Source organism: Schistocerca cancellata, chromosome 3 (assembly GCF_023864275.1).
Source record: "Schistocerca cancellata isolate TAMUIC-IGC-003103 chromosome 3, iqSchCanc2.1, whole genome shotgun sequence".
NCBI lineage: Eukaryota > Metazoa > Arthropoda > Insecta > Orthoptera > Acrididae > Schistocerca > Schistocerca cancellata.
Window position 1 is genome coordinate 90,222,135 of NC_064628.1, and position 27,716 is coordinate 90,249,850.

The 27,716-nt window shown below is 46.1% G+C and overlaps 1 protein-coding gene across 1 annotated transcript in view; it reads right to left on the bottom strand.

Moving 5' to 3' along the window:
* The window catches only part of LOC126177085 (protein Skeletor, isoforms B/C), a 744,541-nt gene that overhangs the window by 63,889 nt on the left and 652,936 nt on the right, over window positions 1-27,716 (bottom strand). Inside the window, exons 7-8 of the mRNA XM_049924333.1 lie at window positions 25,348-25,532; window positions 6,336-6,539 (exon numbers count right to left, since the gene is read on the bottom strand). Coding sequence (XP_049780290.1) covers window positions 6,336-6,539; window positions 25,348-25,532 — 389 coding nt within the window. The remainder of the gene's footprint in view (window positions 1-6,335; window positions 6,540-25,347; window positions 25,533-27,716) is intronic.

Genomic DNA, 27,716 nt, shown 5'->3' on the forward strand with positions numbered 1-27,716 from the left:
GATCTGGGGGTGATAATTCATAGTTCTTTGCAGAGACGGGTGCATTATTGATTGTCAATGCGAGGACGGCACGTGGAACACGTCCTTTAACAGGTACGATCGTACAGTAAATTGTAACATGTGGAAGTAGTATTGTATTTCTTTTTAAGGTAGGCTATGGGTGAATTTCTAGCCTAATTAGATTTACAATTGGCAGTCGTCTCGCAAACGTTTTCTCTTCACGCCAATGTATACTCGAATGTTTTTGTTTCTATTTCACTATGTAAGAAGAAATTATTTGTTAGTATAATAACACTCACTGAAAAAAATGACCTGCAGAACACGAAATTGGCCAAAGCTTTGTCCAACAATAGTTATTTTTAGAATTATGTAGGATATCCTTGTTTTGAGAAGATCTAAAATAAAAGTAAACTGTTCATTCATTCACTTCGATAAATATTGGCCAGGCGTTTCCCACTGTTATATTTTTTCTTAGTTTTATCTCCCTTTTCTTTGGTAGTCCATAGAACAAGCGAGCATGATACTTAAGTATATATATGGAAAATCTGATGTAATAATTTTTACTTACTCACTAAAATATGACTACAACTTACATTTTATGTTTGCATGTAGCAATGTTCGTCTACAGGCTTTTGACCGATGGTGACTGGAATGTATGTTGTAATGGAAAAAAGATATCTTCTAAACGTTATAATTACAATTTAACAATTTTTAGATTTTTTATTTCTGTTGTACTGTGAACCCTTACTTGTAGCCAAATTTCACGATTATAGATCAAGGGGAAGTACCCTATAGGTTTCGAAGAGGGAGTTTTCGAGTATCAGAATATGTGACATAAAAGCCGTATTGTTTGACTGAACTGACTTAATAGCTTAAAGTTTTTACAAAACCAAGGGAACATAGACCTTGGTAAGTGACATAAATTTGAATTTGATACTCCAACCTGTGCACCAGAAAAAAGGGTCTTAACAGACGGACAAACAAACAGATAGATAAAAAATGCCAAAAAATAATTTTTCGTGTTATATAATTACTAATTAACAATTTTAGGATGTTTTCCTTTACTTATACTATGAAAGCTTGCTTCTTGCCAAATTGCATGACTGTAGGTCAACAGGGAGTACCCTATTGAGGGACGGAATCCAAAACTTAAGATCAACAAAAGTTAAGTTAAATTTTGTCTCCTGTGTGAAAGTGTATGAGCCATGGTAAAAATTTGTTGTTTTGAAGAGCGTGCCGTAGCGCGTAGTGTGAACCAGTCGCCCTCCGTTTCTGGCGGTGGCGCCGCTGTGGCAATCGCAGCTTTGGTGTCTCCATCTGGTGGGAAAGGGGAAAGGTTGCCTGTTCACGTGCATTTAAGGGGCGCTATGAGCTCGCCAGTCGGCCGTTGAGGCCCACGTCCCTACTGTCGCCATCCACCTGCCGCCCACCTTACCCCCACAGGCCGTCCTCCTCCTCCGTGAATCCCGCCGTCTCTACCGTGCCTTCCTCCGCACGCGTGACCCGGACACACTACGACGCCATCGGCAACTCCAGCGACACATTCGTAATTTGCTCGCGGCTAAGAAACGCCGGGACTGGCGACAGACATGCACCCGTTTAAATGCTACCCTACCTATCGACTCGTCCAAGTTCTGGTCAGCCTTCCGTCGCCTTACTGGAACTACACCCTCCCCCTACTATCCTCTTCTCCATGATGATCACCCCTTCCCTGTCACCCTTACTAAGGCCAATCACTTTGCCTCCTACCTCTCCGATGTCTTTTCCTTCCCTGATGATCCCCAGTTCGATTACTCCCTCTTCCCGGATGTCCGCAATCGAACTGACACCTCTGTCCCTCCCCTCGCTCCTGGTGTCCAGTACTTGGACAACATTGCACACACGGAACTCAATGCCCCTATCACTACACAGGATCTCATTGCTACACTCCGCACAAAATGCAACACCGCTCCTGGTCACGATCGTGTCACCTACCGCCACCTTCGTGAAGCTCCTGTCTCTTTCCTCTCCACCTTGGCCAGGCTCTACAATGTAGTACTGTCCACCGGTTACTACCCCGACCTGTGGATAACCTCCCGTATCCTGATGTTCCTTAAACCTGGCAAACCGCCGTCCGCTGTCTCCTCCTACCGTCCCATCAGCCTTACCTCGGTCTTCAGCAAGGTCCTGGAATCTATCCTCACCCGACGAATCCTCCAGCACCTCCGCCAGCACCACCTCCTTCCCGTTACCCAGTGTGGCTTTCAGCCGTCCTTCTCTTCCGACGATCTTCTCCTTGACCCCACTCATCTCCTTTCCGACCAGCTTAATTCCCGTCGCTCCGCAATCTTCCTCTCCCTGGACCTCGAACGAGCTTATGACCGCGTATGGCATTCCAATCTCCTCTTCAAGCTCCAAACCTTCGCCCTTCCCATTAACTACGTCCGTCTGATCGGCTCCTTTCTCTCCCACCGTCCTTCCTACGTCACCATCCATAACACAGAATCCTACACCTTTTCCCCCTCCGCCGGTGTGCCCCAAGGCTCCGTCCTCTCCCCCCTTCTGTACTCTGTACCTTTTGTATACGGCGGACATGCCGCCGCCGTCACCCCCCCCCCCCCCCCCCGTCCACCTTCTCCAGTTTGCCGATGACACCGCCTTCCTTCCCCTTGCCCCCACCCTGCAGCGCTCCCAACACCTCCTCCAATCCCATCTTGACCGATTCACCGCTTGGTGCAACCAGTTGTTGCTCAAGGTCAATCCCTCCAAAACCCAGGCGATGATTGTAGGCAAAACCACACCTTCCTTCCGCCTCCTTGATTTCTATCTCACCGTCTATGGCCGTCCTATCGCCCTCACTCCCACCCTTAAGTACCTTGGCGTCACCCTCGACCGTCGCCTCTCCTGGACTCCCCATCTACAGACAATCCAAGCCAAGGCACACTCCCGACTCCGTCTCCTCAAGCTCCTTTCCAGCCGTACGTGGGGTCTGGACCCCTCCACCATCCTCCACACCTATAAATCCCTCATCCGCCCTATCCTTTGTTACGCCCATCCAGCCTGGATCTCCGCCCGCCCCCCCCCCCTACCTTTTATAAATCCCTACAAATCCTTGAACGCCATGCTCTCCGCCTCACCTATCGCATCCGTCTCCCCTCCCCCACGCGGATCCTGTATGATCTCATCCCCTTCCCCCACCTCCTCCTTTTCCTTGAAAGGATACGGATCCTGTACACCTCCCGCAAACTAGATCCTCCTCATCCGCTTGTCTCACCCATCCTCTCCCACCCCCACCCGCTGCCGTGCCTGTATTCCCACGTCCCACCCGGTCTCCATCTCTCCACCCTCCTTACCCTCTCCGAAGGTGGTTTCCGCCAGCTCCCCCTCCCTGATGATGTCCTCCTCCCCTCCATCTACCCCTGCTATCAACTTTGATCCTCTCGCCCCACTTCCTGTGTCCTTTCCTTTAGGCACCCTCCCTCCCTTCTCTCTCCTTTTTCCCCCATCCCCTTTCCTCCATCCCTCTTCTCCTGGGGTTCCCTTCCCCCTTCCTCCCTTCCCCCTATCTCCTCTGCCCATGGCATCTCTGCTCTCCCCTCTCCCTCTTCCACCCCCCCCTCCTCCTCTCTTGGCAGGTTCCTGGACTCGCACACGCTACGTGGACTTTCGCGCGCCGGAGGTCATCGCCATCTGTGTCTCGTGTGTGTCGTCGTGTTTAGTGTTTAGTGTCCACCGTCGCACTCCATCGTTCACCTGTGCCATCGCCATCATCAGTGTTTGTGCGTCGTATCAACAGTTTGCAGTGTGGATTATCGTCGAGTGTGAACGGCTCCGTGTTTGTATTTATGTGTCTACTGTTTTATTGCCTACCGTTCTGTAACTTATGTGTATTCTTACTGTTTTTTCTCATTGTGTATTGTGTATTCTATGGCTGAAGAGCAGCGTAGAGTGCTGCTGACAGCCTGCCTGTTGTACAGGTTTTACACTAACAATAAAGTAAAAAAAAAAAAAAAAAACTCGCCAGTCGGGCAGTCTGTCTGTCTCAGGGAGTCTGGTCAGTTGGTCAGCCGGCTCAGTGTGGGGCAGTCAGTGTGTCTGTCGTCCGGAGTGCTAGTATGTCTTTCGTTCGGATCAACCTTTAAAGCCGGCAAAATGAGAGACCTTCCACTCCGCCAGTAAGAGAACAGCGAGTGGTCGCCCGGTCGGGGCTTAGTTCCTGCGTCTGAGTCTGCGCGTTAGGCCGCCAGTCTGCTCGAGTTTGCGCAGGCAGTAGTCATTGGCGGTTGGATCGATCGGTTGGTCGGTCTCGCACTGAGACACAAGATGACTTGTCCGTCTTGAGCGCCGGCGCATGTGAGGTCGCCACGTGAGTCCAGTGGGCCGCGCCGTATAGCGAGGGGTAGTGGCTTCGCTGCCGACACGAGAGCAACAGGAGCCAACCCACGACTTCAGTCTGGCCGGCGCGAGCTGCGACGCCGTGAGACGGGAGGTCGGCGCGCCTTCCTGCGTCCATTGAAGCGGCTGGCAGCGGACGGTTCCGGTGAACGATTTGGGCGTGTTGCGCCAGGTCTTCGCCAGGCATCACGGGTTATTAGAAGTTAAGTGATTCGTGATATGTTGTTTTATTTACTTGTTTTCTTGGTCAGTCTCTCGTCCCCAGCTTGCTCGTTTGTCTCCCGTCCGCATTTGTTAGACAGTTAGTGTCTGTCTGTCTGTCGGTCTATCGTACGTTAATAGCTGCCTCTGTTATGTTTGTCGGATTCGGTGTTAACAACTTTATTGCTTAAGGTGTAAAGGCCGAATTCCTCAAATATGTTTTTATCTTGCCTGTCATCTTGAGAGGCGGTATATGTGTAATGTAGAGCATGTTTGTACATGTTATGTAAGACGGCATTTTATGGGTTTTTATTTAAATGATCATTTTAGTATATAAAGTTGTCACCCTTCCACCGTAAGAACTTTTTTTTAAAAGCAAGTTGCACTATCGGTGGCAAGTAATTTTTTTTAATGCGAGTGTTTGCACCATTTCCATCCCTCCTATGGGATGCATAGTTTATGTGTTTGTGTGAGTTGTTAAAATTTTTAGTTTAAAGTAATCTGGTATGTGGAGATTTGCACCAGTGTAGTCTTTCAGAGGTTGTTGTGAGCGGTCGTAACTACGGCCATGTTAAAAGGGAGCGGCAAGGTTCTCAGCCCGAAAGCTCATACTCTCAAAAAAATTCTGCCTTTGAATAAATTGTAACTTGATATTTGGAGGGTGCTTTCTGATTATAATTTTTAAATCAGTTTTTTTTAAAAAAAGGGTTTTTAGGAAAAAATTTCCATTTGTTGAACGAAATTTAATTTGTTTTCATCAGTTACCCACTGGCAACTACTTCCACGCTCACATAGTGTGATTAAATGTGTTAATGTTCTTGATGAATCGCTACTATGTTGTTGTTGTTGTCTTCAGTCCTGGTTTGATGCAGCTCTCCATGCTACTCTATCCTGTGCAAGCTTCTTCATCTCCCAGTAACTACTGCAACCTACATCCTTCTGAATCTGCTGAGTGTATTCATCTCTTGGTCTCCCTCTACGATTTTTATCCTCCACGCTGCCCTCCAACGCTAAATTTGTGATCCCTCCATGTCTCAGAACATGTCCTAGCAACATATCCCTTCTTCTTGTCAAGTTGTGCCACAAACTCCTCTTCTCCCCAATTTTATTCAATACCTCCTTATTAGTTATGTGGTCTACCCATCTGATCTTCAGCATTCTTCTGTAGCACCACATTTCGAAAGCTTCTATTCTCTTCTTGTCCAAACTATTTGTCGTCTATGTTTCACTTCCATACATGGCTACACTCCATACAAATACTTTCAGAAACGACTTCCTCGCACTTAAATCTATACTCGATGTTAACAAATTTCTCTTCTTCAGAAACGCTTTCCTTGCCATTGCCAGTCTACATTTTATAGCCTCTCTACTTCGACCATGCTCAGTTATTTTGCTCCCCAAATAGCAAAACTCCTTTACTACTTTAAGTGTCTCATTTCCTAACCTAATTCCCTCAGCATCACCCGACTTGATTCGACTACATTCCATTACCCTCGTTTTGCTTTTGTAGTAAATAAAGTAAATTCTATAAGAAAAGATTTTGAAAGTAAATTCACGGTTCACAATAGTTTATCTCGTGTCGTTTTTCGCTGTTAATTACGACAGATCCTTTACGTGGGTCTCTGCTTGTGTGTCCCAGGGTCTCCCCCCCCCCCCCCCCCCCCCCCCCCACTGCGAGTTAGCGTGTAACAATGGAATGTCCTGTAGGGCGCAGAGTGTGCTGGTCGAGGTGGACAGAGGGCTGCGGGCGGAGAGCTCACTTGTAGACGACGGTGGTGACGCCGCGAGTCCGCCGCCCCGAGATGACGACGACGTCGTTCCGGCCGCCCAGTCGCTCGTCGGGGCAGACGCCGTTCTGCCCGTCGCATTGCGCCGTCGCCGACATGTAGTAGTCGTCGGCGCGGAACTGGCCCGTGGACGCGTCGTAGAACGCCACCACCACGTCGCCGCCCACCATGGTCGACCTGCGGGAACGAACAAACCGCGTCAGCGCTGCTTCTGCATCTACATCTACATGATTACTCTGCAATTCACATTTAAAGTGCTTGGCAGAGGGTTCGTCGAACCACAATCGTACTATCTCTCTACCATTCCACTCCAGAACAGCGCGCGGGAAAAAACGAACACCTAAACCTTTCTCCAGAATGAGATTTTCACTCTGCAGCGGAATGTGCGCTGATATGAAACTTCCTGGCAGATTAAAACTGTGTGCCGGACCGAGACTCGAACTCGGGACCTTTGCCTTTCGCGGGCAAGTGCTCTACCAACTGAGCTACCCAAGCAGACTCACGCCCCGTCCCCACAGCTTTACTTCTGCCAGTACCTCGTCTCCTACCTTCCAAACTTAACAGAAGCTCTTCTGCGAACCTCGCAGAACTAGCACTCCTGAAAGAAAGGATATTGCGGAGACATGGCTTAGCCACAGCCTGGGGGATGTTTCCAGACGAGGTACTGGCAGAAGTAAAGCTGTGGGGACGGGGCGTGAGTCATGTTGGGTAGCTCAGTTGGTAGAGCACTTGCCCGCGAAAGGCAAAGGTCCCGATTTCGAGTCTCGGTCCGGCACACAATTTTAATCTGACAGGAAGTTTCATATCAGCGCACACTCCGCTGCAGAGTGAATATCTCATTCTGGAAACATCCCCCAGGCTGTGGCTAAGCCATGTCTCCGCTATATCCTTTCTTTCAGGAGTGCTAGTTCTGCAAGGTTCGCAGAAGAGCTTCTGTTAAGTTTGGAAGATAGGAGACGAGGTACTGGCAGAAGTAAAGCTGTGGGGACGGGGCGTGAGTCGTGCTTGGGTAGCTCAGTTGGTTGAGCACTTGCCCGCGAAAGGCAAAGGTACCGAGTTCGAGTCTCGGTCCGGCACACAGTTTTAATCTGCCAGGAACTTTCACCTAAACCTTTCTGTTCGAGCTCTGATTTTATTTTGATGATCATTCCTACCTATGTAGGTTGGGCTCAACAAAATATTTTCGCATTCGGAAGAGAAAGTTGGTGATTGAAGTTTCGTAAGTAGATCTCGCCGCGACGAGAAACGTCTTTGCTTTAATGACTTCCATCCCAACTCGCGTATCATACCTGCCACACTCTCTCCCCTATTACGTGATAATACAAAACGAGCTGCCCTTTTTTGCACCCTTTCGATGTCCTCCGACAATCCCACCTGGTAAGGATCCCACACCGCGCAGCAATATTCTAACAGAGGACGAACGAGTGTAGTGTAAGCTGTCTCTTTAGTGGACTTGTTGCATCTTCTAAGTGTCCTGCCAATGAAACGCAACCTTTGGCTCGCCTTCCCCACAATATTATCTATGAGGTCTTTCCAACTGAAGTTGTTCGTAATTTTAACACCGAGGTACTTAGTCGAATTGACAGCCTTGAGAATTGTACTATTTATCGAGTAATCGAATTCCAACGTATTTCTTTTGGAACTCGTGTGGATCACCTCACACTTTTCGCTATTTAGCGTCAACTGCCACCTGCCACACCATACAGCAATATTTTCTAAATCGTTTTGCAGCTGATACTGGTCTTCGGATGACCTTACTAGACGGTAAATTACAGCATCGTCTGCGAACAACCTAAGAGAACTGCTCAGATTGTCACCCAGGTCATTTATATAGATCAGGAACAGCAGAGGTCCCAGGACGCTTCCGTGGGGAACACCTGATATTACTTCAGTTTTACTCGATGATTTGCCGTCTATTACTACGAACTGCGACCTTCCTGACAGGAAATCACGAATCCAGTCGCACAACTGAGACGATACCCCATAGGCCCGCAGCGTGATTAGAAGTCGCTTGTGAGGAACGGTGTCAAAAGCTTTCCGGAAATCTAGAAATGCGGAATCAACTTGAGATCCCCTGTCTGCGTTGCACAAGAACGATGTTTTCTTCGTCCTGACCGTAACGTGACAGTCGTGCCCTATGAACTAAAAGGAGCACTCCACGTCGTATGCGCTCTTACGGGCAATGCTAATGCCCCAACCTCCAGATGTCAGCCACTCAGATCGGTATGTCGATAGAGTATCAACCAAAACTCCAATTTAGTTCGTACTATGAGGGTCACTCCAAAAGAAAGGCACACTATTTTTGTTAAAATACAGTTTTCATTCTGGATGTGTGAAAGTTTTACAATGTGTAGATACATCCTTCCCACTGTGAACCATAACATCCTTTTGAATAAATTAGATGGTGTCACGGGCAGTGCTGCAAAATGGTTCAAGTCATACCTCGCTAACAGCAAACAAAGGGTGGCAATGCAACGGACTAGTGAATTAAGTCATCAGACATCACCAGAATGGAAAGAAATTACATGTGTTGTCCCACAAGGATCCATCTTAGGGCCACTGCTTTTTTTTTGTACATTAATGATCTCTCATCAGTTACACTGCCAGAAGCAGAGTTCGTTGTGTTTGCAGATGACACAAGTATTTCAATAAATAGTATGTCGAGTGTAGTTCTAAAAAGATCTGCTAATGATATTTTCATGGATATTAATAAATGGTTTAAAGAACCTCACTGACATTAAACTTCGAAAAGACTTACTATATGCAATTCAGAACCTGTAAGAGGTTTCCACCCAGCATATGCATAAAGTACGAAAAAGAGCAGATAGAAAAGGTTGACAGTCTTAAATTCCTGGGATTACAACTTGATAATAAATTCAGTTGGGAGACGCACACTACAGAACTGCAGAAACGCCTTAACAAATCTGTATTTGCAATTCGAGTGTTAGCAGACATAGGCGACATAAAAATGAAAAAGATTGCATAGTTTGCTTACTTTCATTCCATAATGTCATATGGTATAATATTTTGGGGTAACTCTTCAAGTCAAACAAAAGTTTTCAGAGTCCAAAATCATGTAATACGTATTACTTGTGGAGAAAATTCACGGACGTCCTGTAGAAACATCTTCAAAGAACTGGGTATACTAACTACTGTCTCTCAGTATATTTACTCCTTAATGAAATTTGTCGTAAATAATGTATCACTTTTTCCAACAAACAGCTCAGTTCATACATAGAATACCAGGAACAAAAATGATCTGCACAAGGACTTAAAAGCACTTACTTTAGTTCAAAAAGGGGTCCACTACTCAGGAACACTCATCTTCAATAATTTGCCAGTAAACATAAAAAATTTAGTTGCAAATAAAGATCAGTTTAAAAGGAGCCTGAAGGACTTACTAGTGGCCAACTCCTTTTACTCCATTGACGAATTTTTTAATAGAAACAAATGATGTATTGCATATATATTCATACTATTAGTATTGTTATTTCAGCTTAAAAAAAAAAAGACATGTTGCACATCCATGAGGATCTCCTCAGCACGGATCTATGGAACGAAAAACTAATCTAATCTAATCTCACTTGTTTTCAAACTTAGTTCAACCAGGTCCGTGAGTGGCGCCGTCACAGCATGTCTTCAAGATGGCTGCTATACTTGACGTTCGTCAGAAGCAACGTGCTGTCATAGAATTTCCGTGCTGTGAAAACGAGACAGTGGGAAACATCCACGAGGGGTTGAAAAAAGGTGTATGGAGATGCTGCTGTCGATCACAGTACAGTTAGTCGGTGGGCAAGCATGTTACGTGGTGAAAGCGGGCATGGCAATATTGAGGATTGTCCTCGCAGCGGCAGACCTCATACTGCACACACTCCAGACAATGTGCAGAGAGTTAACGAATTGGTGACTGCTGACAGACGCATCACAATGAGCGAATTGTCGCACTACGTTGGGAAGTGTTTGCAGAATACGGAAAGTGTTGGCGTTAAAAAGGGTTTGTGCCAGGTGGGTTCCCAGGATGTTGACAGTGGCTCACAAAGAAACAAGAAAAACGGTATTCAGCGAATTTTGGAACAGTACGAGAATGGTGGAGATGAATTTCTTGGAAGAATTGTGACAGGTTATGAAACTTGCCTCCATCATTTTTCACCAGAGGCGAAGAGGCAATCAATGGAGTGGCATAATGCACATTCACCCAAGAGCAGTCCGCCCCCGGTAGCTGAGTGGTCAGCGCGACGGACTGTGAATCCTAAGCGCCCGGGTCGGAGATTTTCTCCGCTCAGGGACTGGGTGTTGTGTTGTCCTAATCATCATCATTTCATCCCCATCGACGCGCAAGTCGCCGAAGTGGATTCAAATCGAAAGACTTGCAACAGGCGACCGGTCTCCCCACGGGAGGCCCTCGTCACACGACATTATTATTAACCAAGGAAAAAAAAAATTCAAAACTTCACGTTCTGCCGGAAAAGTTGTGGCTACGGTGTTTCTCGATTCCGAAGGACTCTTGCTTGTGGACATCGTGACAAATGGAACCACCATAAAGTCTGATGCATATGTGACGACAGTGAAGAAACTTCAAGCTCGACTGAGTCGTATTCGACCACATCGGCAAAAGCAGGATGTTTCGCTGTTGCACGACAATGCACGGCCACATGTCAGTCAAAAAAACCATGGAATTGATCACAAAACTTGGATGGACAATACTGAAACACCCGCCTTACAGTCCTGACCTGTCTCGATGTGACTATCATCTCTTTGGGAAACTGAAAGACTCTCTTCGTGGAACAAGGTTTGAAGATGATGACTCCCTTGTGCACGCTGCCAAACAGTGCCTCCAACAGGTTGGTCCAGAATTTTACCGTGCGGGTACACAGGCGCTGGTTCGAAGGTGGCGTAAGGCAGTTGAGAGGGATGGAAATTATGTGGAGAAATGAAAATATCGTTCCTAAAGGATGTATCTACACACTGTAAAACTTTCAAACATGTAGAATAAAAGGTGGATTTAAAAAAAAATAGTGTGCATTTCTTTTGGAGTGACCCTTGTATGTGCTGTAATCCAGGAAACCGAGCGTAAACGTTAATCAACAGCTACATCAGAACTACAGAGCACACGATAAGCATAACTGTAAGTACATAACATATGCTGATTCCGTGGGGACGATGGCATAGCATTAGATCCTCGTGCCAAAGATCTCGCATTCAAACCCCAACGACGACACGTTTTTTTACTGTATTATGCGTGAAAGTGTTGTATGCGACAACGTGTTTATGACATGTAATAAGGCTGTTTGGAGTTTGCAGCAGTATTCTTTCGGCAGTCTGTTTTCGCTTTGTTTCTTTGAAAGTAGCAAACCTATAGAGTACATTTGTAGTTCCACAGAATGAACCATCGGAACAGAACTTATATGGGTATGGTGTCTGTTCTTGCGGACATGTCCGCAAGAACAGACCCCATATCCATATAAGTATATACACTCCTGGAAATGGAAAAAAGAACACATTGACACCGGTGTGTCAGACCCACCATACTTGCTCCGGACACTGCGAGAGGGCTGTACAAGCAATGATCACACGCACGGCACAGCGGACACACCAGGAACCGCGGTGTTGGCCGTCGAATGGCGCTAGCTGCGCAGTATTTGTGCACCGCCGCCGTCAGTGTCAACCAGTTTGCCGTGGCATACGGAGCTCCATCGCAGTCTTTAACACTGGTAGCATGCCGCGACAGCGTGGACGTGAACCGTATGTGCAGTTGACGGACTTTGAGCGAGGGCGTATAGTGGGCATGCGGGAGGCCGGGTGGACGTACCGCCGAATTGCTCAACACGTGGGGCGTGAGGTCTCCACAGTACATCGATGTTGTCGCCAGTGGTCGGCGGAAGGTGCACGTGCCCGTCGACATGGGACCGGACCGCAGCGACGCACGGATGTACGCCAAGACCGTAGGATCCTACGCAGTGCCGTAGGGGACCGCACCGCCAGTTCCCAGCAAATTAGGGACGCTGTTGCTCCTGGGGTATCGGCGAGGACCATTCGCAACCGCCTCCATGAAGCTGGGCTACGGTCCCGCACACCGTTAGGCCGTCTTCCGCTCACGCCCCAACATCGTGCAGCCCGCCTCCAGTGGTGTCGCGACAGGCGTGAATGGAGGGACGAATGGAGACGTGTCGTCTTCAGCGATGAGAGTCACTTCTGCCTTGGTGCCAATGATGGTCGTATGCGTGTTTGGCGCCGTGCAGGTGAGCGCCACAATCAGGACTGCATACGACCGAGGCACACAGGGCCAACACCCGGCATCATGGTGTGGGGAGCGATCTCCTACACTGGCCGTACACCACTGGTGATCGTCGAGGGGACACTGAATAGTGCACGGTACATCCAAACCGTCATCGAACCCATCGTTCTACCATTCCTAGACCGGCAAGGGAACTTGCTGTTCCAACAGGACAATGCACGTCCGCATGTACCCCGTGCCACCCAACGTGCTCTAGAAGGTGTAAGTCAACTACCCTGGCCAGCAAGATCTCCGGATCTGTCCCCCATTGAGCATGTTTGGGGCTGGATGAAGCGTCGTCTCACGCGGTCTGCACGTCCAGCACGAACGCTGGTCCAACTGAGGCGCCAGGTGGAAATGGCATGGCAAGCCGTTCCACAGGACTACATCCAGCATCTCTACGAACGTCTCCATGGGAGAATAGCAGCCTGCATTGCTGCGAAAGGTGGATATAACTGTACTAGTGCCGACATTGTGCATGCTCTGTTGCCTGTGTCTATGTGCCTGTGGTTCTGTCAGTGTGATCATGTGATGTGTCAATAAAGTTTCCCCTTCCTGGGACAATGAATTCACGGTGTTCTTATTTCAATTTCCAGGAGTGTAGTTCTGGCAATATCGGCCGTGACCTTTTCTGTGGGGATGCACACATATTCTCCGAACTCTTAAGACTTGGTAAAAATGTCTTCCACGAGTAATGAGTGTGTTGGGGTGGGACACTACGAATGTAGTGTGTGGACATAGAACGTGAGAATGTGGGTCTTGCGGGAGGCGTGTGCGAGATAGTCCCTGCAGTCACACTATACTCTGTGCCCTCGGTGGCTCAGATGGATGCCGGCACGGTAGCTCAGCGTGTTCGGTCAGAGTGTTAGCTGCACTCTGTAATAAAAGATTGAGTGAACGGATCAACGAACAACCAGAACGAGTGTCATAGGACGTCCACCACGAACAAAGTCAACGAACAATATAGAACAAAATGAGATTAACAAAAAAAAGATGGATAGAGCGTCTGACATGTAAACAGGAGATCCCGGGTTCGAGTCCCTGTCGGGGCAAATATTTCCACTTGTCCACGTTGATATACATCAACGCCCGTTAGCAGCTGAAGGTATTACCATAATTCTAGTTCAAAAATTGTCACCAGTGGGGTTTGAACGGTCTACTTTCTCAACCACGCGAAATCTGGATACGCTTTTCCGGTGCTCAGTAGCTCTGGTGATACCTTTGATTACCGTTTACGCATATTCTACTCAACGAATGCACACAGCACGAACGAAATCGGTGTTTTGTTTCATACCGATCTGACTGTCTGACATCTGCACGTCTGTGTGTGAGAAGCGATATGAAATGGAACGATCGCGTAGAAGCAGTACTAGGAAAGACATGACGGAACACTTAGATCTGTTGGAGGGTTTTCGGCAAAATGCAGGTCGTCTATGAAGGAAACTGAATATCCTTCTCATACATTCTGTAGCATGGTTGGCATGAATTCGAGAAATAAAGATAATTTAAGGTTGTTTTAAGAAATTTTGAACTAGAATGTGTTTAAAATATACTTTAATGTGCTAATATACCATAAGCTACCGAATAAGTAATTGATTATTTCTTCAGAACAGTACGGCGATATACACTCATGAACATTGAAAATAGCTCACCAAGAGGGGAGCATCGGGTCGAAATTAAATTTATTAGACGTAATGATACAGATGAGAGATTCACTTGACTCCAAAACCAAGACAAGTAAACAAATAGGGGAAGTAAAAGTAGACAAATACGGTGCAACATCAGCAACACGTTGGACGACCTTTTTCTGCAATACATGCGGCAACACGGTCTGGCATTGAGTTGACTGGACGCCCGATGTTGTCCTTAGGCAGATTCATACACACCCTCTGTAGGAGAGCAGGCCGACCGCTGAAGAGTCGGAATATGACGTAGGAAATCTTCAGCCACTCCAGTTGTATGTGGACGAGCATTATCTTGCTGGAAAAATGCCCCTGGCAGGTCATGTAGGAAAGGTCCCTCGTGGGGCCGAAGAAGTTCATCAACATAACGCTGGCCCGTTATGAGTCCACGTACCAACATTTAGAGGGGACCGAATATCGTAGGTTTTGACCCCCAGACCATTACGCCGACTGTGCAGGCAGTGTGGCGCGCGACAACTTGGGTGGAGCTGTACCGTTCACCAGGCTGCCCCCACGTCGTTACGCGGTTATCGTCCATCCACGGCACGTATCGGGATTCATCACTAAACAACGTGTTTTGCGAATCTGCGGAAGTCCACGTCGTTCTGGCTCGGCACCAATGTAGACGGAGTCGCCGGCGTGTTGGTGTTAACAGCAGTACGGGACGAAGGAGCCTGGATTGCAAATTTGGATCCGCCTGGAGATGGTTTGTGGAGCAACTGACACCCGCAGATCTGCCTATGTCGTCGGGCGAGTCACTGTAGGATCCCTGATTCCTTTCTGCACGATCCTTCGTTCCTCTCACCTCGTCATCTTCCTGGTCGCTCCAGAGCCTGTGCGTCGTACGAGGGTGTCATCTGATGTCCCCCATTCCCTGCATCGTCTGATGGAACACTCTGAACGATCCACCTGGCGAGCCATACGGCGCGTCGACCAGTCTGCGGTTTTAATGCCGATGATTACGCCCTTTTCAAACTGGCTTAGCTGTGTTAAGGGGGGTAGGACGTCAAACGGGCCGTCTTGGAGCAGGAGAGGCACCATAGGACATTTTAATTTGCACTGTCTATACTTTTACAAATAAATTCATAAAACTTTGTCAGCATCACCAGTAAGGATTCAGATTTCACACTCATAACAGTGGAAGTTCGAAAACATAACGAAGTAATTTTTTTTACATGTGAAATTTCATCATTTTTTTCACTTACTAATGGTAGCATTTGTTGCTATAGGTACACTTGTCTTCATAAGTAATACAGATGGTTCGATGAATTTTGCACAGCATACAAACCATACTTAAAGGTGTATGAAACTCTAGAATTTTCCAAATCTATTAAAAACTGTGGTAAAAATTGAGGTAATTAACTACAAAATTTGTGTTTTTTCTAAACTTAAATTTAAAATACAACAGATCCTTCGTTTTTTCATAAATTAAATAAATTCTAGAGTTTCATACACCTGTAAGTATGGTATGCTGTGCAAAATTCATCGAAGAATCTCTCTAACTTATGAAGAAAAGTGTACCTATAGCAGCAAATGCAGCCATTGGTAAGTGAAAAAATGATGAAATTTCACAAGTAAGAAAAATTATTTTGTTATGTTTCCGAACTTCGACTGCAATGAGTGTGAATCCTGAATCCTTACTGGTGATGCTGACAAAGTTTTATGAATTTATTTGTAAAAGTATAGACAGTGGAAATTAAAATGTCCTGTGATGCCTCTCCTGCTCCAAGTCGGCCCGTTTGACGTCATACCCTCCGTAAGTGTCGTCTAACACGTCTACCTGGGATTGTGCGTCTACTAACGTCTTCCCCCAGTCGAGGTGTGATCGATACTTGTGTGATTCGTCACTACCCGCCGTCTGAATAGGCTCATCTGCCCGATTGCAGCATCATTGCAGGGTCTGTGGGCATGCGCATTGACACCAAACTTGGATCATTTGCTTATCGGGTTTCACTGTACTTTTTGCAAAGTTGCGCTTTTGTACCTTTCTTCACTCTGGGTGCGCTATTTTCAATGTTCCGGAGTGTATTTACCGGGTGATTAAAAAGTCAGTATAAATCTGAAAACTTAATAAATCACAGAATAATGTAGATAGAGAGGTAAAAATTGACACACACTTTTGAATAACATGGGGTTTTATTAGAACAGAAAAAAACAAAGTTTACAAAATGTCCGACAGATGTCGGTAGACAGCAAAACGTCAGTGACTGCTCATGACAATGGTGTATAAAAGGAGCTGTAATGAGAGAGAGAATCAGATGCGCCAGGAGTCGCAGCATGTTGGCGTTACCTGAAAAGGCGCTTTTAGTGAAGCTGTATTATCAGAATGAGGAATGTGCTAGTTCAGCGTTACGATCCTATCGCCATAGAAAGGGGATTCGAACGGGTCCGTAAACTTTGTTTTGTCCGTTGACAAATGCAGCTGTGTTGAGAATGATTTCGAAGTTCGATGCCACGGGTTGTTTAGACGATAGACCCCGTAGTGGCCGACCGAGCACAAGGCGTAATGCTGCTGAGACAGTTCAGGAAGAAATGGAGACTGTAGCAGGTTCGTCTATGCACGGGGAAGTCAGAGCTCGTGCAGTCGCACGTTGCACCGGCATTCCATACACTACTGTTTGGTTGGCACTGAGGCGTACCCTCCGATGCTATCCGTACAAAATCCATCGGCATCATGAACTGTTACCTGGCGATTTAGTTAAGCGGAGGGCATTTGCTGTGTGGGCGCTTCAAAAGATGGCGGAAGATGACGATTGGTTGAGTAACGTGTTGTGGACCGACGAAGCTCATTTCACGCTCCGAGGGTCTGTCAACGCCCACAACTGCAGAACTTGGGCTACCGAAAATCCTAGAACTGTCGCGGAAAATCCATTGCACGACGAGAAAGTCGCGGTATGGGCTGGATTTACCACATCTACTTTTATCGGGCCTTTTTTCTTCGAGGAAATGCGTGATTCTGGTTTTGTAACTGCTACCGTGACGGGTGAGAGGTACGCCGATATGTTACAGAATCGCATCATCCCCTGCTGGAACGTACGATGTTTATGCAGAATGGCGCTCCACCCCATATTGCTAGATGCGTGAAAGATCTCTTGCTCGCGGCGTTTGGTGATGATCGTGTGCTCACCCGCCACTTTCGTCATGCTGGGCCTCCCAGGTCCCCAGACGTCAGTCCGTGCGATTATTGGCTTTGGGGTTACCTGAAGTCACAAGTGCATCGTGATAGACCGACATCTCTAGGGATGCTGAAAGACAACATCCGACGCCAATACCTCACCATAACTCCGGACATGCTTTACAGTGCTGTTCACAACATTATTCCTCGAGTACTGCTATTGTTGAGGAATGATGGTGGACATATTGGGCATTTCCTGTAAAGAACATCATCTTTGCTTTGTATTACTTGGTTATGCTAATTATTGCTGTTCTGATGAGATGAAGCGCCATCTGCCGGACATTTTTTGAATTTTTGTATTTTTTTGGTTCTACTAAAACCCCATGTCATTCCAAGCAAGTGTGTCAATTTGTACCTCTCTATCTATATTATTCCGTGATTTATTCAGTTTTCAAATTTATACTGACTTTTTGATCACCCGGTAGTTTCGGTGAAGCGCTGGGCCTTGATTCGGCAACGACCTACACTCTCGCATTCAGAAGACAGAACACAAAAGGAAGAAGAGAGTGAAGAAGAAGAGAAGGAATGTCGTAGCAAAGATGATACTTTTCCAAAGAAGAAGCGGCTCAGAACTCCAAAGCCTGTGCCATCACAAACAGCAAGAATGTTCCATGCCATGAACCTACCCAAGATGATGAAAAAACACAGAAAAGTCCTTTGAGGTGTGATTTGCCTGGATGTAAGGGTTTCACATTTGTGCGATACACTAAATGCAAAAGGTATCTTTCTTTCAGAGAAAAAAAGTACTGTTTTCTGCAGTTGCATTCAAAAATGACGCAGTAGACCATATACGTACGCACGTCGTCCAACATTAAGATCACCGCGCAACAAAAGTTGCGCGTTGTCTGAACAAGAGCACATTTTCTGAGTCTCCTGCTGACACGCTTCTGTTCCCCTACGGACGACAGGTGCGTCAGTGTATGGGAGTGAAATGGGGCGGCAACTAGAAATGTACTTCAAAACTAAAGTACGCGGGACCGTCGATTCTTCGGGGCAAAATGACTAAGTTGCACACAGATTCATTGTGAAATTCTGGCGATATGTGAACCAAATGCAATGGCGCGTCCAGTCGTAATGAAATGTTGCCAGCTATATGACCAAAACCGCACAGATATTGGCTATGGTGAGCGGGAAGGAAGGCCATCGACATCGGATATGCACGACAATGTCGAGGAATTGAGTAACAGCAGTCACAGATTTTCCGACGATGATGACGTTCACAGAACGATTCTCGAACGGCTCCGTCACTAAGGGGCAGATTTTTATAATGGTCCTCCAGCATAGAAATCCGCCCCTTGGAGCCGCCGGCCGAAGTGGCCGTGTGGTTCTAGGCGCTGCAGTCTGGAACCGCGAGACCGCTACGGTCGCAGGTTCGAATCGTGCCTCGGGCATGGATGTGTGTGATGTCCTTAGGTTAGTTAGGTTTAACTACTTCTAAGTTCTGATGACCTCAGAAGTTGTCCCATAGTGCTCAGAGCCATTTGAACCATTTTTTGTAAAGCAGCCGTTCGAGAACCGCTGTGCGAACGTAGAATGAAAACAGTCCCCTAGACTGTGGTTAAACCATTCTTTTAGTCCCTCAAGGTTTACAGAACAACTTCCGTGAAGTTGGAAGATAGGAAAAGCGGTATTGGCGGAAATAAAACTGTGCGGCCCTGTCGTGTGTCACGTTTGGAGAACCAAGTCGGGAGAGCGGCTGTTTGCGAAAGGCAAAGGTTTTAGGTTCGAGTGCGTCCGGCACACACTTTTAATTATTAAATGTTTTATCCATCAAAGCCGTGGATTTGGGACGTTCGTGGGGCTCAACAAATAAACAACAAATGTTTAAGGATGTAATGGAAGGTAGATTTCATAGTGAACTTCCCGAAGTGAGCCCGGAGCGTATCATGGTCAGGACATAATGATGTCCTCCCCGTTATAGCAACACATCTGCAGCACTGGAGATCGTACAGAATGGCGTTATTCGCATAATAAGCAACACTTCACGCTACACTGCGGATATGTAACCAGAAACTTGTGACAAATCTGTCTTGGCGGAATTCAAGATACTTGCATATCGCCTACACCGGAACGCTAGACATTCCCTAATACACTCCTGGAAATTGAAATAAGAACACCGTGAATTCATTGTCCCAGGAAGGGGAAACTTTATTGACACATTCCTGGGGTCAGATACATCACATGATCACACTGACAGAACCACAGGCACATAGACACAGGCAACAGAGCATGCACAATGTCGGCACTAGTACAGTGTATATCCACCTTTCGCAGCAATGCAGGCTGCTATTCGCCCATGGAGACGATCGTAGAGATGCTGGATGTAGTCCTGTGGAACGGCTTGCCATGCCATTTCCACCTGGCGCCTCAGTTGGACCAGCGTTCGTGCTGGACGTGCAGACCGCGTGAGACGACGCTTCATCCAGTCCCAAACATGCTCAATGGGGGACAGATCCGGAGATCTTGCTGGCCAGGGTAGTTGACTTACACCTTCTAGAGCACGTTGGGTGGCACGGGATACATGCGGACGTGCATTGTCCTGTTGGAACAGCAAGTTCCCTTGCCGGTCTAGGAATGGTAGAACGATGGGTTCGATGACGGTTTGGATGTACCGTGCACTATTCAGTGTCCCCTCGGCGATCACCAGTGGTGTACAGCCAGTGTAGGAGATCGCTCCCCACACCATGATGCCGGGTGTTGGCCCTGTGTGTCTCAGTCGTATGCAGTCCTGATTGTGGCGCTCACCTGCATGGCGCCAAACACGCATACGACCATCATAGGCACCAAGGCAGAAGCGACTCTCATCGCTGAAGACGACACGTCTCCATTCGTCCCTCCATTCACGCCTGTCGCGACACCACTGGAGGCGGGCTGCACGATGTTGGGGCGTGAGCGGAAGACGGCCTAACGGTGTGCGGGACCGTAGCCCAGCTTCATGGAGACGGTTACGAATGGTCCTCGCCGATACCCCAGGAGCAACAGTGTCCCTAATTTGCTGGGAAGTGGCGGTGCGGTCCCCTACGGCACTGCGTAGGATCCTACGGTCTTGACGTGCATCCGTGCGTCGCTGCGGTCCGGTCCCAGGTCGACGGGCACGTGCACCTTCCGCCGACCACTGGCGACAACATCGATGCACTGTGGAGACCTCATGCCCCACGTGTTGAGCAATTCGGCGGTACGTCCACCCGGCCTCCCGCGTGCCCACTATACGCCCTCGCCCAAAGTCCGTCAACTGCACATACGGTTCACGTCCACGCTGTCGCGGCATGCTACCAGTGTTAAAGACTGCGATGGAGCTCCGTATGCCACGGAAAACTGGCTGACACTGACGGCAGCGGTGCACAAATGCTGCGCAGCTAGCGCCATTCGACGGCCAACACCGCGGTTCCTGGTGTGTCCGCTGTGCCGTGCGTGTGATCATTGCTTGTACAGCCCGCTCGCAGTATGGTGGGTCTGACACAGCGGTGTCAATGTGTTCTTTTTTCCATTTCCAGGAGTGTATATTGGTACAGGTGGAGAAGGGTCTGGAGGGGAGGGGGAGTGGAGCGGTGGAAGGGAGAGAGGGGAATCTGAGCTGCTGCCAGCTGTATCTCGCTGCGGTGGCCGGCCCTTGGCCGATACACATTTCGAATGGGTGTCCGTGTTATGCTGATCTGATCAGCGACAGCGATTTCCATGTCTGTCAAATATCATTTCCTATATACATCCTAGACATTTAAAACCCCATAACTACTCTCTTTCAAATTCTGAAGGTGGCAGGGACAAAATACAGGGAGCGAAAGGCTATTTACAATTTGTACAGAAAGCAGATGGCAGTTATAAGAGTCGAGCATGAAAGGGAAGCAGTCGTTGCGAAGGGAGTGAGACAGGGTTGTAGCCTATCCCCGACGTTATTCAATCTTTATATTGAGCAATCAGTATAGGAAACAAAAGAAAAATTCGGAGCAGGAATTCAAATCCATGGAGAAGAAATAAAAACTTTGAGGTTCGCCGATGACATTGTAATTCTGTCAGAGACAGCAAAGGACCTGGAAGAGCAGCTGAACGGAACGGACAGTGTCTTGAAAGGAGGACGTAAGATGAACATCAACAAAAGCAAAACGAGGATAATGGAATGTATCCGAATTAAATCGGGTGATGCTGAGTGAATAAGATTAGGAAATGAGACGCTTAAAGTAGTAAATGAGTTTTGCTATTTGGGGAGCAAAATAACTGATGTTGGTCGAAGTAGAGAGGATATAAAATGTAGACTGGAAATGGCAAGGAAAGCGTTTCTAAAGAAGAGAAATTTGTTAACATCGAGTATAGATTTGTCAGGAAGTCGTTTCTGAAAGTATTTGTATGGAGTGTAGCCATGCATGGAAGTGAAACATGGAGGATAAATAGTTTGGACAAGAAGAGAATAGAAGCTTTCGAAATGTGGTGCTACAGAAGAATGCTGAAGATTAGATGGGTGGATCACATAACTAATGAGGAGGTATTGAATAGAGTTGGGGAGAAGAGGAGTTTGTGGCACAACTTGACAAGAAGAAGGGACCGGTTGGTAGGACATGTTCTGAGGCATCAAGGGATCACAAATTTAACATTGGAGGGCAGCGTGGAGGGCAAAAATCGTAGGGGGAGACCAAGAGATGAATACACCAAGCAGATTCAAAAGGATGTAGGTTGCAGTAGGTACTGGGAGATGAAGAAGCTAGCACAGGATAGAGTAGCATGGAGAGCTGCATCAAACCAGTCTCAGGACTGAAGACCACAACAACAACAACATGATGTGAAACATTTATATATCCGTTTTATTATGTATGAAGAATGCCGGATTCAGATCAGCTGAAAATGACATGAAGTCGTCGACTTAATAAAATTCTTACTGACAACTGGATCGGCTTTCATTAACTACACATATACAGGGTGTTTCAAAAAGGACTTTACAACTTTAAAAATTTATATAAATTAATTGAAAGAAGATGTAGAGCTGGTTTATTGTTATTTGGTAGGGAAACATCAAGTTTTTTTTTTTTTTTTTAACTTGAACTGAAGATGTTGTACGTCGCCTATCCTGCACACATCTCATCAAAAGTCAATTTCTTCCCAAACTCGCTGTAGCATTGCAGATTTAAATTGTTCAGTAGCGGCGTAAATTCTTGCTCTAAGTTCAGACAGAGAAGCTGGCACAGGAAGTACAAAGACGAGATCCTTGATGAATCCCCATAAAAAAAATGGAGTGGTATCAGGCCTGGGGAACGAGGAACCATACAATTGGCGCATCACGGCCGTTCCATTTACCTGGAAAGAGGTCACGGAGAGAATCCCGGACATCAGCCGGGTAATGGGGTGGCGTATCATCTTGCATGAAGTAAACATTTCGTTCTTGGTCATCCTCCTCGATCTATGGTATCAAAATTTGTTGTAATATATCTAGGTACACTATCCCATTGATGGTTCTCTCACCGAAAAAAAAAAAAAAAAAACGGCCCGTACAGTTTGTTCTTGCTCAATGCAAAAAAACGTTCAGTTTAGGGCTATTACGAACATGCTGCAGTGTTTGATGTGGATTTTCACTGACCCAAATCCTACAGCCATGTGTGTTAACCTTGCTGCGTAAGTGAAGGGTCGACTCATCAGAAAAGATGATTTTGTCCAAAAAATGTTCATTTTCATGTAATCGATTTAAATATCCGCACAGAAGTTCTTGCGAGCAATTTTATCAGTGTCTTCTATTGCTTGAATAATGGTCAATCTGCGCAAATGGTTTCTCAATACACGCCTAACAGTCATGTGGGATTTGCAGTTCGCGAGATGCACGTCGGGTCGATTTCGTAGGGCTGTTGACAAAACATTTTCTCACTCGCTCAACGACGTTGTCAGATGTGCTTGGACGATCTGATGATTTCCCATGTCTTACCAAGCACCCTGTTTCTACGATGTATTTATGCCACTCATAAATTGTAGGCCCACTTGGAGGATCTTTAGTGTACTTGGTACGTAAACCATTCAGCTAGGACGCTTGGGTTCAGTGACGGCAGCCATCTTTAATGCAACTGCCGCTAGCGCTCCTTACGGTGCGATTCGGTATTAGCGAACTACGCGAGACAAAACTTGGTGTATTTCCATCCAAATTGACACTACAATCACCTCTGTGGGTACTATGAATTAATTTACATGAATTTTCAAAGCTGTAAAGTCCTTTCTGAAACACCCTGTAGTTTAGAAATCGTCGCCCTTCTCATTTACAGCTTAGCAAGCTATCAGGCATCATCCAACTGGGAAGTAATTACATGTGGGGTCCCACAAGGTTCCATTTTAGGGCCCTTACTTTTTCTTGTGTATATCAATAACCTTTCATCAGTAACATTACCAGATGCCAAGTTCGTTTTGTTTGCCGATGATACAAACATTGCAATAAATGTCAAATCAAGTGCAGCCTTAGGAAGATCAACAAATAAAATATTTTTGGACATTAATCACTGGTTGCTAGCCAATTCTTTGTCACTAAACTTTGAAAAAACACACTAAATGCAGTTCAGAACTTGTAAGGGGTGTCCCACGAGTATATGCCTAACATACGATGACAAGCAGATAGAAGAAGTGGACAGTGTTAAATTCTTGGGATTACAGCTTGATAATAAATTCAACTGGGAGGAGCACACTTTGTGTCAGGGGAGATAAAAATGAAAAAGCTGGCATACTATGCTTACTTTCATTCCATAATGTCATATGGGATTATTTTTTGGGGTAATTCAAAAGCCAAGCTAAAGTTTTCCAGGAACAAAAACGTACAGTAAGAGTTATATGTGGTGTGAACTCAAGAACATCCTGCAGAAGCCTGTTTGGGGAACAAGGGATACTGACTACTGCTTCGCAATATATTTATTCGTTAATGAAATTTGTCATTAAAAATATATCACTTTTTCAAACCAACAGCTCAGTTCATGGAATCAATACTAGAAATACGAATAATCTTCATGAGGATTTGAAGTCACTTAGTCTTGTACAGTCAGGTGGTGTACATTATTCAGGAACACACATTTTCAATAATTTGCCAGCAGTCATAAAAAACTTAACAACCAATGAAATTCAGTTTAAGAGAAGCCTAAAGGATTTATTGGTGGCCAACTCCTTCTACTCCATTGACAAATTTATCAGTAAAACCAACTGATTTACACATATATGTATATATTGTGCAGAACTTATATATATATATATATATATATATATATATATCTTCTGCACAATTTCAGTGCAGTAATTTGTTCATTGTAAATAAGTATTATAGTAGTTGTATTACACGTTTATTACCTTATAAATAAATAAACTTTTTTATTTTAAATTCAGTGCATTAGTACTTGTAAAATGACTTTTTCATATAGTGTTCATTAACTACACGATCATTCCACTTGGGACCTGTGAAATGGTACATTAGCTTATTTGTTTTTGTTGTAAATATTTGTCATGTGTTGTTGTTTTTCTGGCATGTTCTACATCCTGGAGGATCTCCTCAGTACAGATCAATTGGAATGAAAGTAAATCTAATCTAATCTAAAAGAGCTAGAACGCTTGGGTCCAGTGAAGCAGCCATCTGTAACGCGACTGCCGCTAGCGCTCCTTACAGTGCGATTCGGCACTAGCGAACTACGCGAGACAAAACTTGATGTATTTCCCTCCAAATTGACACTATAATCACCTCTGTAGGTAGTATGAATTAATTTATATTATTTTTCGAAGTTGTCAAGTCCTTTTTGAAACACCCTAAAGTTTCTGAATCACCAGCCTTGTTATGTAGGGCTTATCAGAGAAGGCGACGCGACGCCGCGGCGCGACTGCAGCGCCAGCAGAGCGCGGCGGCGAGCCACTGACCTGCCCTGCTCGCCGCTGAGCCCGAAGGCGACGTACTGGTCCTCGCGGATGCGCGCGTCCAGCTGCACCTGCACGCCGTCGGCCATCATCTGCCAGCGCACCTGCAGGCGGTCGCCCAGCAGCTGCCGGCAGTTCCCGGAGCCCACCTCCTCCACGTCCCCGGGCGCTGGCGCCGTGCTGCTCGTCTGCGGAAACACGGCACTTTTCTCACTAGCTGCGTGGCCGCTTGGGACGCTTTTGACGTAATTCTTGTGTACAAAAAATGATGTTTGGTTGTGTTTAAGATAAAGAGACAAAATATTAATGTTTTTGTACGTTCATCCTTGTGACTGGACGCCTGACTTATGTAATAAAATGGAACACCTACAGTTGTCCATATGACGTCATTTATTTCATGGCTACTAGTTTTGGTGCTTCATTGCACGATCTTCAGGATGCATAACAGTAGTTACAGCATCATCAGTTACCAGCCATGCAATACAAAGATAGATTAAAAACAGAATAAGAATCAAGGACAAGAGTCTACAATTGAATTTACAGTAATCACTTGATGGAAAGCAACAGCTTCAACCACTGTCACATAGCTAAAGTGTACTATTACGAATTTCCACTGTATCATCATCATTGTCTTGGGACTTTGTCCCACTGTAATGTGGGGTTGGGCCTGTTACTATGGATTTGGCAATGTTAGTGTCAGAAGGTGGCCGGATGCCCCTCCTGTCGCCACCCTGCATGCCCCCAGGATGGAGGAAGTGTACCCCAGCTGTCTGTGTCTAGTGTGAGCCATGAAATAGTGTGAACATTTTCAGAGGCGGGACATGGGGACCAGCCCAGTATTCACCTTATGAGATGCGGAAAACCGCCTAAAAACCACATCCGCCGGGCAGATTCGATCCGGGCCCAGCATGTCTACCTGAGGCCAGGAAGCAGCGCATTAGTGGTCACGGCTAACCTGGCGCGTCACGAATTTCCACTGCATACATTGTACAAATATACTATTCATTAATAACTTCATCAATTAAATGGTAATGGCCTTGCCACAGTCGATAGTTAACTGCTGTCGGGTGTGGCTGGCACTTGGATGGGTGACCATCCGGGCCGTCATGCACTGTTGCCATTTTTTGGGGTGCACTCAGCCTCGTGATGCCAATTGAGGGGCTACTCGACCGAATAGTAGTGTCTCAAGTCAAAGAAAACCATCGTAATGACTCTGAGAGCGGTGTACTGACCACATGCCCCTCCTATCTGCATCCTCAGCTGAGGATGACCCAGCGGTCGGATGGTCCCGATGGGCTTGTGCCTAAAGACGGATGCTCTTTTATTAAATATTCCATGATTTTTTTATTATTTAATTAATGAAGTTATTAATAAATAGCAGATTTGTACAATACGTGCAGTAGAAATTTGTTATAGTATACTTTAGCTACGTGACAATGGATGTATCTGTTGCTTTTATCAAATGATTACTGTAAATTCACTTGCAGAGTCTTGTCCTTCATTCTTATTCTGTATTCTGTTTTTATCTGTCTTTGTATGGCATGGTTGGTAAACTGCTGATGCTATCATTACTGTAATGTTGCTTAAAATCCGTCTTGATTGCAAAAAAATTTTTTTTTATTATTCATATGACCGGTTTCGGTTCATTCAGAACCATCTTCAGATCTGATATTTCAGTTACAGGAGTAACCCGTCCAAATCCAGCAACTTTCACATGCTACGTCACATTACTGTTAATGTATACAGCCCTTAAGACAGCGCACTGAAGCAGAGAAACTGGTAACCATAAAATAAACGACACCAGAAGGACGGCTGCAGGTGTTCCATTTTATTACAAAATATTAATCATCGCCTTGAATTGAACAAAGTTGTCACCATGTGTAAATTTAAAGCTTTAGGGAGCTTATGTAAATATTTTTCCTCTTTTTTTATTCACATATTTAGTAATAAATGTCGAGCAATTCAAATATAACAAATACACATCTATGCTTCAATGTACAAATGGCTCTGAGCACTATGGGATTTAACTTCTGAGGTCATTAGTCCCCTACAACTTAGAAGTACCAAAACCTAACTAACCTAAGGACATCACACACATCCATGCCCGAGACAGGATTGGGACCTGCGACCGTAGAGGTCGCGCGGTTCCAGACTGTAGCGCCTAGAACCACTCGGCCACTCAATGTACACTGTCAGACAATTATATATACATACATATAAGTTTTGCATCACCCAGGTTCTCGGAACTGCTGAAGATAGACGTTGACTGTGGATATTGTTTCACAGGCACAGTCCCTTTGGCTGTTCAGAGGTGCCACTAAACCCTCCCAAAGATGTAAACAACCATGCATGAGCAGCGTCTATTGGAGGGA